The following is a 13679-nucleotide window of genomic DNA, read 5'->3' as shown; positions in this document are numbered from 1 at the left end:
CAGTCAGAGTAGCCTACATCAAGGGCGGTTGTCTGCACTATTGCTATCGATATCAGTGGATACCTATGAGAAGCCGCTAGAATCTACCTCTGCGGCTGCATGGGATGCCTTTTAACTCCACTGTCACCAAGACAAATTGCAGGGACGCAGGAACTCATTTTGACCAGGGGGTGCTGTGGTCAGCGAAGGGTCTGGGAGTCCTCTTCCAAAAAAATGTTTTTTTAAAGATGCAATTTCCTATTTTAGGATGAAGAATGGCGAATCCCATCTGACTAACTTCTTCATGTTTTATGTAGCCTAACCAAGGATGACTAGATTTTACCTTTTTTTTGTTTAACATTTCACTTCAAAATTATTAAGTTCTTCTTATGGAAGGGAAACGCGCACCTAATGTGGAGGTGAGGGCGTGTTCAAGAGCAAATGACAGTTTCTCTCTTCTCCATGGGCAGTCTACAATGTGTGAAATTAGTAGAAATGCATGACTAGGCTATGAGATGCACTTGTGAGAGGTGACCGGGCTTTCAAACAATTTAGATTTTCTTGCAATTGCGACTGTGTATCTCAAGATGCATACGATCAGGACCCCTGCCTTGTCTCCCCGCCCGCGCACAGAAGCACGCACGCACACACAGACAGGCATAGGCCTACTGCTTCCCGAATGTAATTAGGCTACACTCTGACGGCCAAAGAGTTTGTGCTGTGATCGGCGAGAGAAGTAGGTTAAGCGCCAAAGCAGCTGGTGCCATTGCTGGCTATTGATACAGGGAGAGTGTGAAAGCCACCTTTAGTTTGCATTTGACGTTGGCCATATTTAAGTAAAGACGCACTAAAAGGTGCCGCTAAACGGTGGTCAAATCAGCAGCAAGAGGCAAAAGGAACAAATCGCCACCACTACAAAAGTCCAAAACATCTAACAATAGCACAGCCATTTCACACCGCGGCAATTCAATTTTGGCAACAGTTATGATAGACAAGCCACGCACACCATCGGCTGTGCTATAGATTCACCCCATAGCCAACTCCGAGGCTAAGATAGACTTCACCAGCAATAGGCAAGACCTAGCGCAACACCTAGCGACCTAGTCTGTCTGTCTACGAATCCAATCTCCACCGCAAGAAACAAAAGTCACTTCTTACCTGACACGATGCACAATTTTGGTGACATTCCGTCGCACTTTAAATTCACCTAATTCCTTGCTTAGCCTAGTTAATTGGTCCGTTTTTGATCACCAAAGTGATGAGACTTCTCACAACAAGTTAGCTCCTCCAATGGGTTTAAGACCGTGTATGTTGATGCATGCCCAAGCCAACATATCGCTGTTAATACCACTTTTATTAATACCTTGACACCACAAGCTAAACAAAACAAACGTCTCTCTCGGCGGTGCTATGCGACCATTGAACACAGATGTAAAGCACACGGCGGTGCCTTAACAGAGGCTGTGACCACCAGTTGACTACAACACCTCTCCAAAATTCCTCTGGAAATGCCCATCCAATTCGTTGTCAAAACTTCCCAAACTGTTTAGCCCATAGGCCTATAGTTCACCTCAGCTAGTTTGATATTTGCTCACGGGCATTTTCTATGATGCTCCGTAGCACTAGCAATCCTACAGTGAAAGAGAGTCAGCGCGGGCAATCTACAGTAGCTGCACCTGATAGTTTTTTGACTACAGATACACGCTTCAGTGCTAAAGTATGCACCCGGGACCTTGCATCGCAAAGCGATGTGTTTCAGAGCATTTTTTATTATTATTATTTAAAAAAATAAATTAAAATAAAATAAAATAAATTCGTTTTTTTCCCATGGCCCTCCCCCTAACTCTGATTTTTTTTGCCATGGCCCTCCCCTCCACCTCATTTTTTTTCATCATGGCCCTCCCCCCCCTACGCACCAGCCCTCCCCCCCCGGTAAATTACGAACAGTCCCTTAGCATCTTTCTACAGATGTACTTCAAAGTTATCTACTTACTTCAAGGCGAAATACGTGCATTTCTCGAAACCTTACCATTCCCACAGTAAGCCCAAAGTAATGTGGCTACTTTCCTGAGTCCACACCGCTACTTACTTTCTTGTCATTGCAGTGCGTGACCAAAGAAGCAACAAGAGACAAGCATGAATAGCCCTTTTGATTGGATGACAACCACATGTGTCTAGCTGACTCATGATTCAGCTGTTTCCTCCTAAATTCAGTGCGTGAAGTAGAAAGCAATAGTGTACAACCACCACCAGCACATTTGATTGGATGTCACGACACCGTGACTCAGCTGTTTCCTCCACAACACACCTTGTAATTTCTTTGTGAAAAAACACGGCCGTGGCATTACAATCTGACACCGTCCGCACCAATAATGCAGTATTATCTGATTTCGTTTCTTTCCGAGGTGTAATTTGTAAAATATTTGGATAATAAAGTAGTGGTTACTCCCGGAAATTCACCTGTGGAACTGTCATATCCCTAAAAATATTGGTGCGAATTTCATTACATAGCCTAGTGGTATTCACGCTTGCATCCCAATGGGAAAACAGAAGCCACGCAGGTTCGAATCCACATGGTTGCAGTGCCACAATTTTGGAAATATCTGGCAGAAATAGATCATTTATTTTGTGCATTACGCGCAGCCAAGGGAAATGTGTTACACTGTAGGGTCCAAAACACGATTTCACGAGTTGTTGTCAACATGCCACACACTGGATTCGAACTAGCGTGGCTCGCGTCTTCCCATTGATAGGCAAGCGTAAATACCCCTAGGCTATGAAATGAAATTCGCGCCAAAAATGTTTAAGTACTTGACACGTAAACCAGTGAATTTCCGGGAGTAACCAATACTTTCTAATCTAAATATTTCACAAATTACACATCGAAATGAGACGAAATTCAATCGGTATACAGCTAAAAGTATATTATTAGTGTAGGATTCATCAGATTCCAATTATATGAATTTTTTTTCACGAACAAATGACATGACTTGAATTTGTGTTCTGAACACTCTCGCAGCTGTATCATGACTTTGTGTGCATGTCGATTGATTTTCAGCGCTTTTGCACCACAGGATTAAAAGATATTGACACATTTGTGGTCAAATATGTACTACAAGTTTAGCTAATGGGTGGAGTCACACTCTGAAGTAGACTAGCGCTGTGTGTTACTTGGGGTGGCTGAGGTGATGTCTGGACTCAATGGATCTACTCCAGCTGTACTTCAACTTCACTGTCGAGATACGGATAGGAGGCGCCTCACTTTCAAAGTCACCACTACTTCAGAGTGCACATTACTCCAAGCAGTAGTTACTTTGTGTGCTAACGTTCGAGACACAAGAGTTAGTAACTTTTATAGTATCTACTATGCAACATTGCTAACGACTAGCTACTTCGCCTTTGAGAGATGCACCCCAGAGCTGCAGCTAACTAACTTTCTCGTAGTGTGGTAGCAAAGGGCTATGGTGGTAGCTCTAATTACTTGACTGCTAGAAAGTGAATTGCCGGCGTTAGTAGATAAGATACAGTAAGATAAAATACGACAAAAACTAGCCATGTGCCATGGCACACTCGCGGATCCAGCACTACGTATTATGTTCAATCCAGAGGGGAAAGAGGAAGAAGAAGAACAGCGGCAACAACCAGCATACCGGCCCCAGGGAAACGTTTCTAAACAGTAGGTTATTACCTACGATTATTTTAATTCATAATAGACCGTCTCTGTCATTACCACATTACTATATTACTGTAGGCTTAGGCCTACTATTTTTGATGCTGGCAAAAAAGGCTTCATTATCGCGCTACCTTTGTGTTTGGAGTTCAGCTCAAGAAACCTCTCTCATCCGTTTTCCTCATTCCATTGTCTTGGAATCTGACAGGTTATCGTCATTGCACTTGTCAAATAACGTTGCGCAGTGTTACAAATAAGTTGACTCAATTGATAAATCATGGGGGTATACTTAATGTGAGTGATACCAAATGCCCTTAAAAGTTCAGAACAGTGATGTAGCGTAACTTACTGTAAGGGACATAGAGAAAACCAAGTGATTGATCAAGCCTTTATAAATAGCAATGGAATGACATGTAGGGTGCTGCTACATAAATGGACATGCAGCCTCTGTAGACAAAACAAATCCGCCAGTGATTGATCAGATTTCACAATGGTCTTCATTGGTGTATCAATGAAGATAATTGTGAAATCTGACCAATCACTGGCGTTTTATTCCACTCACCAGGTCCTACGGGGAAACTGTATTTGCATGTCACATGCATATAGGACTTTCTCCATGTGAATGATTTACCGTAATGCAACATTGATCCCCAGGTACCCAACCCCCATACGACGTCCTGGCCTAGAACCAACATGCACTCCAAAGCGCCTTGAATGTCTACAGAGCAGAGACCATGGTCGTTTGACACAGAGGAATGGAAAGGTAGGGTGCTGTATAATCATCTCTGACAGTGTTACATATTATATGGTATATTACAGTATAATTATACTACTACATTACTGCTTCCAACACCACTACCACACCACATTTGGTTGATACATACAAAGAAAAAGGAAAACAGATACAAGCCAGTAGCATTTATTTGCAAAGGTGGTTCTGAAACTTGTTCTTTCATTACAATAAGGCAGTACTGCAATTCCATATTAATAAATGTTTGTGGCACCAAAAACTTTCAGAAACGATGATGTACACAATTAAACAGCATAAACCACACTCAAGAATGAATATTTATTTCGTCCATTATGTGCAGGTAGTTTGCAGGTTCTTGGTCGGATAGCATGTGCCGTCATACCGTCCCTGTATTGTGCAGAGAATAAGGGCGGAATTCCCTGAGACCACTGAAGAGTACGCTGGATTCAGGACAACCCCCTTCAACCGAAACGGGACGGGAAGAGCCACTGCATCCTCTACTGTGGGTCGTTCAAGTGTACTGCAAAGATTTGGTTGGACTGCTCCTCAGTAGGTCTGCGGTGAATGGGTCAGGATCCAGGACCATTTCATCAAACACCATCTTAACCAGATTGTTGGCATAATCTTAAACATTTTCATTGCATGTATTGGATTTCTATTATTTTTAATGTGTTGCCCACATTCCATTACACTGTAAATGAATTATTTGTGTTTTCATGAATAGCTTACCAAAGATTGCCTTTGTTTTGACTGGTTTGACAAAATGGCCTTCCTTCTTTCCCTTGGGAACAGACATCCTGTACATATCTTGTGGAGGTGTCCTGAGAAAAATAATAAAAAGAGCTGATTTGTCCACATTCTTTCTTAAAACGCATGCCACTTGCTGTGTGAGTGCATATGTGACAGGTAATTGCAATATTACAACATGATATGAACATTAATGTGTGAAGCAAACAACGCATGAAGACAACGCCAAAGCTTAGAGAGTGATGCTAAATATTTCAAGCTGGGGGTTCACAAAACAATATCATTCTCAAACATTTATCGAATGACCAGATGCTTAATTGTCAACTCTGGTTTCTCTCTCTCTCAGACCTAAACTCCAAGTAGGCCTAATATAGTATATAACCCCACACAGCTTGGAGGTGGGGAACAACGAGAGGATGAATTTTGTGTAACAGAATCTGTTAGAAAGAAATGTGCTGTTCTGTCACAGCTGTGTGCAAAAGCTTGAAAATTAGTTGTCTGTTGTCAATATCATTCTTTTTTTTATTACACAAAACATAATTTGAGCTTACTTACAGTGTGACACTCATGGGCAGGATGATGTTGAATCTGCTGGATGGCATAGCCATGTCCACTTCTGGTGTTTTCACAGGGGGGCACCTGACCAGCAAACATTATGGAGAATGTTTAGAAACCTGTTGCAGGTGTGCACTTAGAGAAAGCAATATGAAGCCTGTACACATGGCAATAAAAACTAAACAAATGTAGTCCATTTGCGTACGTCTAGTGAGAAACATCACAGCGGCACATAACTACAATGTTACTTATACATTTCATGAATCAGTCAACGTTATCGTTGCGCAAAGAACACATTCATCTTTGATTTGCTTTGTGTCACGGAGACTCGGTTTCCAGCAGACGTCTAGGTCGGTGAAATGGACTTCCCTTTCACAGAGAGATTGAAGTGGCTCTACGCTCTGAAAATGACACGAATACTCTTCACTGACTTATTCCAGATCACGGTCCAACATTGCATTTCATACAGAGGAGTAGAGGATTGATATGGAATCATGCTAGCATTGAACCACCTGCTACAAGGTTACTTGGAATAGCCTCGGTTTCTGAATCCCCCTTCCTATTGAGCTCGTAACTGAATTCTGTACAAATACATTTTAGTTTGGCTTCGTTTGTTTCGTTTTAATTCGGTTACTGTGACTTCCGAAGGTGCACTGAAATAATAAGCTGGCCTTTTGCATGTAATGCCACCAGCATTATTGGTGCACATAACTAAAGCTGATAGGGGGTTAGCTCATTTAGATAAACAAACCAAAGCTAACGTGCATCGTTACAAGAAGAATATGGTGCAACACAAATGTAAAAGAAAATGAACAATGTGATACTTACAGGCGATACTGGTTGCTGGGGTTGATTTGGTCGCAAAGTTTGAACTGACCCACTTGAACATTACATTCCGACTGAAGCCAGCTCGAAATTGTGCAATGTCATCCGTGAAATGCGCAGGGGAAAGAAATAGTTCACGGTTGTGTATACTTGGGATACTGTTGAAAATGAATAAAAGCCATTGGTCTCGCACATTGCTTTCCGTTGGGAGACTATGTAAAGACACGACACTGTTACGCCTAGCCACCATTGCTCGTCTTCCAGATGTGAGGGTGAGGTTGGCAGGCACAATTTCGAAGGGGTGTTTCGAAGGGGCGTGTTTCGAAGGGGGCACAGTGGGTTTACATACAGTGTTGAATCTCACCCTCAAACCCGTGCCTGCAGTTCACCTAAGGAGCGCTGTCGAGACAGCAGAGGTCATAAGGCTGGCGCTAATAACTGACAATTGTGCTCACTGTCTGCTGAAACTTGACAATATTACTGTAGGTTCTGAGAAACCAATGTGGATTTCAATGAAATGTACAATAACCTGGGAATTATGTCCTTCTGATTTCCTACAGCGTTGGCATTTATGAGTCAGGCTCCGCTAGCATCTTGCTAACAAAATTGCTTTACGGTCGTCGTGATCACAGCAATGCAGCCGGCCGACCAATCTAAACGCAGTGTGTGAAGCCACTCGTGACGTCATATTGACAATAAAGACGTATTTTACAAAGATCCAGCAAGTTTAAACATTCAAACTAACTGCTGTTTGAAAGGATAATCTATCCTGCCTTTTGGAAAAATAAAATGAAACGATGATACCAATTCTCTCCCAAAGCAATGGCAGCATCGTGGTTGAGCTCCATGCGACCCCATTCATTTCAACAGCCTCTGCGCTCCTTGGCGCTCCTCTGCGCTGTCTGGATGGCGCCACTTAGTGGACAGTACCACCCGGAAAAAGTAGCGAGATTCCTCTCTCGTATTACCCATAAACTCTCTCTGATGGGGGTTTCTGTGGGTGCGGGTATGGGCGGGCTGTTGGCACTTTCGGGACGTCATTTTGGTGTAAAAACGGGATTGGCCGATTTTTTGGCGCTAATTCAAAAAAGGGGGAGTACTTGAAACAGAGGTTCTGACCATTTCTGCCACTTTGTGTGTACTTCCCATAGTGGGGAGACTCTGACCTAACAGTAAAAACGTGAAAAATATGATTTTGATTCTCTATCCCCTTTAAAGGAACTTAAAGGAATGTTTTACTAACGCATTTTAATCCTTTACAATAAAACCTAGAAACACAGGTATCTGATCTCATTTTACAGCACTGTACCATAATACAGTATAAGACCATCTGTAGCATATACAGTATATTTTTTACAACCCTTAGGTCTGAATGGTGAATGTACGTATGTTGTGTGTTACTTGGGCTCAAAATACTGCACACACCTCCACACTCTTACACTTTAACTAGTAACACTACACACCTCTACACTCAAAACTCTAACAGTAGTGACACACACCTCAACACTACACACCTCTATACTCGAACACTCCACACAGCTACAGGGTACACTACAGAAACAATACACACCTCTGGACTTCTTCTTGTAGTAGATGAATCCAGCCAGAGCAATGATGACCCCCAGCACCAGGCCTGCTGCCCCAATGGCAATCTTATTCCTCTCAGGCTCAGGCATGGAGGAGTCTGGGGGAACATTATTTCTGCTATTTATATTTGTGTTGTGTGTGTGTGTGCGTGAGAGAGAGAGAGAGAGAGAGAGAGAGAGAGAGAGAGAGAATATGTGTGTGAACGAGAGAGAGACAGAGATAAAGAGAGAGAGAGAGAGAGAGAGAGAGTGTGTGTGTCTGTGTGCGTGCACATGTGTGCGTGTGCATGCACGTGCACATGTACAATTAAACTGTGAGAATGATGATTGTCCGCACCCCAATGGATCACTCGAGGCTCCCTGAGGCTGATGTGGTGCACCTCACAGGAGATCTTCTCTCCAGCTTTGGGGGTGAACTCCAGGTAGGAGTGGGCCTGGTAGTACCAGTCTCCATCCGCCAGCTCCTCACTGGATATCTCGTCACCAGTCACCTCCTGCCCATCCCTGTACCAGGTCAGCTTGATTATATTGGGGTAGAAGTTGTAGGCGCTGCACACCAGCATGGCTGGATGGCCACTACTGGACGCCTTTATCAGTCTCAACTTCACCTCTGGCTCAGCTGAAACACAGCAGTTTCTCTGGATTACATTACATTACATTATTGCATTACATTACACTTGGCTGACGCTTTTATCCAAAGCAATATACAGTTACAGTACCTTGCTCAAGTACACCACAGCTATGGATTGCGGTAGGGAGTGAAATGGTGGGATTCGAACCCACAACCCTTTGATCTAAAGCCCACATCTTTAACAACTAGGCACCAGCAGCCACCGTGAACATGTAGGCTATTTCATGCATTTGTGTTATATTAGAATGGCGAGACTGAGGCTGGGTTTTTGGCACAATATGCATTTCCACTGATGCATGTAATGCTGGTACGATGTTAGTGGCAAACTCAATTGTGATTTTGGCATTGCAAACCATAAGTTATGTTACATCCTTACATTATATATCCTATTATAAGAAATATATTGTTAGGATAATTGTCAGGAACACTTTCATTAATATTAGTTACCTCCGCCAAAGAGGGTAATGTTTTCGGTCACGTTGGTTTGTCTGTTTGTCTGTTTGTTTGTCTGTCTGTCAGCAGGATAACACAAAAACTAATTTGAATGAAACTGTGGAGTTGTTGGTAATGACCCAATGAACAAGTGATTAAATTCTGGTGGTGATCCGGACCACGAACCGGAACCAGGACCATTTTAAAGATTCTGTCAGCAGGATAACTCAAAAACTAATCAACGGATTTGGACGCAACTTTGTGGAGTTATTAGTAATGACTCAAGGGATAAGTGATTGAATTCTGGTGGTGATCCGGACCACGAACTGGAACCAGGACCTTTTTAAAGATTCCTCACCATTTCTGGCCTATACATCGGCTGGCATATACAAATTGAATTGCGGGACAGGGCAAAACATTCTAGTTTCTAACTCCACAAAAGAAGGCAGAAAGTCTTAGGGAGTAGGGAGTAATTTCAAATTACTATATGTAAATGCATGCAGAAACACATGAATATTTCTCTAGTTGGTCTTTTAACTGAACTACAATTCTTGCTCCATGAATGATAAAAAATAATAAATACTTTCACGAGAGAGATAATTAGGCGGTAATGTAGATAGTGATTTACCCTCTTGAGTGTGTCGTGTTTTATCATCTACTTACCAGTCTGTGTCAGTATGTTATCAATATCATTCTGGGTATTGTGTTTGCAGTATCTCTCCTTCTCTGCCCGCATCTGTGCCATGATGGCTGTATTATTGTTATATCTCTCTGCACTGAGCACTCCGTGTGCCGTGTAGCCTACAAACTTCCCCACGGTGCTGTTAAAGCGCACTCGCTGGAGTGCATTGCCTGTCAGCTGCCTGGACCCATCCCCACCATCATTGCTTCCCTTTACCGCCCTCCAAAGCCACACAAAGAATTTTTAAATGAGCTAGGCTCTCTTCTCACTCACCTCTCCACCCTCTCTCCTAATGTAATTCTCCTGGGAGACTTCAATATACATTTTGATAACTCCAATCACTCCCTTACTTGTGACTTTTCTTCTTGCCTAGATAGTTTTGGTTTCCAGCAATTCATTGATTTCCCCACCCATACTAAAGGACATACATTGGACTTAATCTGCTGCTCTGGTCTGTCCCCCTCCGACTGCTCAGCCGATGACCTCCACATATCTGACCACTACCTTGTCTCCTTTAGTGTCACCCTCCACCTCTCCATCATCAAGACCCCTCGCCAAATCTCGTTCCGTAATATTAAGGACATTAACATTGATTCACTTTCTACCTCCATTGAAAACATTCTGATTCCTAATAATCTTTCCTCCCCTGATGAACTAGTCACTCTGTATAACAATGGCCTTCACAATGTCCTAAATTGTCTTGCTCCTGTTAAAACTCGGTCTGTCACCTTTTCTCAAACTGCCCCCTGGTACACCCCTCAACTCCGGACCTTGAAATCCAAAGGCAGACAACTTGAGCGCCTGTACAAGAAAACTGGTCTCACTGTTCATAAAGAAATGTACCAAGCCCACATATCACTCTACAAGGACTGCATCTCTCAAACTAAATCTGATTACTACTCCACCTTAATCTATGCCAACGAAGGCAACTCCAAAACCCTGTTCTCTGTGCTTAACAACATCCTTAAACCACCTGACTCTCTCCCTGCTCATATGTACTCCGTTGAGACTTGCAACTCATTACTGGACTTTTTTAATGAAAAAATCCATAAAATCCACCAACATCTTATCTGCAACCCCTCTCTTCCCTCCCCCACTGATCTCTTCCCCCTCCACCAGTTATTTTCTAGTTTTCATCTCCCGGACTCCTCTGAAATATCTGTCCTCATCTCCAAATCCACGCCCTCCACCTGTCAGCTTGATCCCCTCCCCACAACCCTCATCAAATCCTGCCTCCCCTCTCTCCTCCCCTTCATTTCTGCCATCATCCATTCCTCACTCTCTACTGGTACTGTACCCTCTCTGTTCAAAGTTGCTGCTGTCACTCCTATACTCAAAAAACCTGGCTCTGATCCCTCTGACTACAACAATCTCCGCCCAATCTCCAACCTTCCATTCATCTCCAAAATTCTAGAAAAAATTGTAGCCTCTCAACTCCATTCCCATCTAACTCTTAACTCCCTCTATGAGCACTTCCAGTCTGGTTTTCGCCCCCGACATAGCACTGAAACCGCCCTAGTTAAAATCACTAATGACCTGCTCATGGCTGCTGACTCTGGACTACTCTCTATTGTCATTCTCCTTGACCTCAGTGCAGCCTTTGACACCATCTCTCATTCTATCCTTCTCCACAGACTCTCCTCAATTGGCATTAGTAACACACCCCTTGACTGGTTCCACTCATATCTCTCTGGTCGTTCTCAATTTATTCAAATGAAGTCTTTTAAATCTAAGCCCTCCCCTGTTACCTCTGGTGTCCCTCAAGGTTCTGTTTTGGGGCCCCTCCTCTTCATCACCTACCTCCTTCCCCTTGGTAACATATTCCGCAAATTCAAAATTAATTTCCATTGCTATGCTGATGACACCCAGCTCTATTTATCTGGCAAACCCTCTGACACTCTCCCTCCCCCCTCCCTCACCACCTGTCTCTCTGAAATCAAATCCTGGTTCACCTCCAATTTTTTGAAACTCAATTCTAACAAAACTGAAGTCCTACTTGTAGGCACCAAATCCACCTTATCTAAATCTGATAGTTTTTCCTTCTCAATTGATAACTCTCCTGTCTCCCCCTCCCCTCAAGTTAAGAGTCTGGGCGTCTTGCTTGATGGCTCTCTATCCTTCCTCTCCCACATTAACAACATCACACGGTCTGCTTATTTCCACCTACGCAACATTAACCGTCTCCGCCCCTCTCTCACTTCCCATTCTACCTCCATTCTTGTACACAGTCTTGTCACCTCCCGCATTGATTACTGTAATTCTCTCCTCTTTGGTCTCCCTCAAAAATCTCTCCACAAGCTCCAACTGGTCCAGAACTCAGCTGCCCGCATCATTACAAAAACCCCTTCCTGTCACCATATTACCCCTGCACTGCAACATCTTCACTGGCTCCCTGTCAAATATAGAATTCATTTTAAAATACTTCTCCACACCTTCAAGGCTATCCACAATCTTGCCCCCCCTTATCTTTCTAATCTTATTCACATTGCTGTTCCCTCCCGCCCCCTCCGTTCCTCTTCCTCCATTCTCCTCTCTGTCCCCTCTGCCCGTCTTAATTCCATGGGGAATAGAGCTTTTAGCTGCTCTGCTCCTCAGCTGTGGAATGCCCTTCCCCCTGACATCCGCAATACTGACTCTCTCCCCCTTTTTAAATCCAGGCTAAAAACCTATCTTTTTCAAATAGCCTATTCTTTATGATTCTTAAATTCTGTTTTATTTTATTTTATTTTCATATTTAAAAAAAATAATAATAATTGTATTCATTTATTTATTTTTGTTTAAAATTCTGTTTATGTGTCTTGTTTAATTTTGTTTCTGTCTGTACAGTGTCCTTGAGAGTTTTGAAAGGCGCTTTCAAATAAAATTCATTATTATTATTATTATTATTNTTATTCAGCCTTATTAAACCAACTGGATCGAATGTACTCCAGATAACTCTGGTCTGGGTAGGTGAAGTGGCACTGAAGTTCCGCAACGTAGTAATATCCATTGGCTCCATCTGCACGCAAGACATGAGATTTATCACCACCAGTATGGATAATCAGTATGCATTGTACACTTGTTCTCCTGTCAACTGCCATGGGAAACAGAAAATTGATCCATATTTATCCAATTAACCTACTGCATACTAAGGCATACTATAATATAGTATGAATGAACACATTTTTTCATACATGCTGAGGTCACGAGATAAATAGGCCTACTACATCACTCAAGTTTTCTTCAGGATGAAGAAAATATATTATATTCTACTCATGCATAATCATAAAAGAGTATAGAAAGTGGCAGTGGACCTACCCAGTGACAGAGACAGGATGATCAGTGCACAGACAAAGTATTGTAATGTGGCCATGGTTTCGCACTCTGAGAAGCTCTGGGAGACACACTGAGAGAAAGAGAGAGGGTTGAAGAGCACACATGTGGGAAAGGACCAATCAGTATTCAGTTGTCAGTAGTTACTATGCAGAACTTCTTCTGAACAGGATGAATCACAGCAGACACCCATAAATAGAAAGTTTAAATACTGTCACAAAGATTTTGTTCAAGATAAATGCATGTAATGCATTTAAATTAACATGGTTGCATAAATATGCATACATTTAAACTAATACTTTGTTGCCGCACATTTGGCCTCTATTAAGGCACTCATATGCCTGCATAGCACCAGAAGAATGAACCACATCCAACAGGATTAACTGGTCCAAGAGGAAGCTGTCTGAAAGGGATGTTTGGCTGCTAACCTGGATTTTATCCAAAACAAACATAAAACCACAGCTGTCCAAATCACGGTACAATTAAATGTGCACCTCAACTCTCCTTTT

The 13679-nt window shown here is 42.7% G+C and overlaps 1 protein-coding gene across 1 annotated transcript; it reads right to left on the bottom strand.

The window, feature by feature from the left end:
* Positions 1–7593: 7593 nt before the first annotated feature.
* Positions 7594–13210, bottom strand: LOC134444851 (rano class II histocompatibility antigen, A beta chain-like). Its single transcript, XM_063194036.1, has 5 exons — positions 13156–13210; positions 12752–12856; positions 9840–10016; positions 8451–8732; positions 7594–8211 (listed from the first exon to the last, which is right to left on the bottom strand). The coding sequence occupies exons 1-5, from the start codon at positions 13208–13210 to the stop codon at positions 7970–7972; spliced, it is 861 nt and encodes a 286-aa protein (XP_063050106.1). The 3' UTR covers positions 7594–7969.
* Between the last annotated feature and the right edge of the window lie 469 nt (positions 13211–13679).

Source organism: Engraulis encrasicolus, chromosome 3, assembly GCF_034702125.1.
Source record: "Engraulis encrasicolus isolate BLACKSEA-1 chromosome 3, IST_EnEncr_1.0, whole genome shotgun sequence".
Taxonomy (NCBI): Eukaryota; Metazoa; Chordata; class Actinopteri; order Clupeiformes; family Engraulidae; genus Engraulis; species Engraulis encrasicolus.
This window is presented reverse-complemented; position numbering and strand designations above follow the sequence as displayed.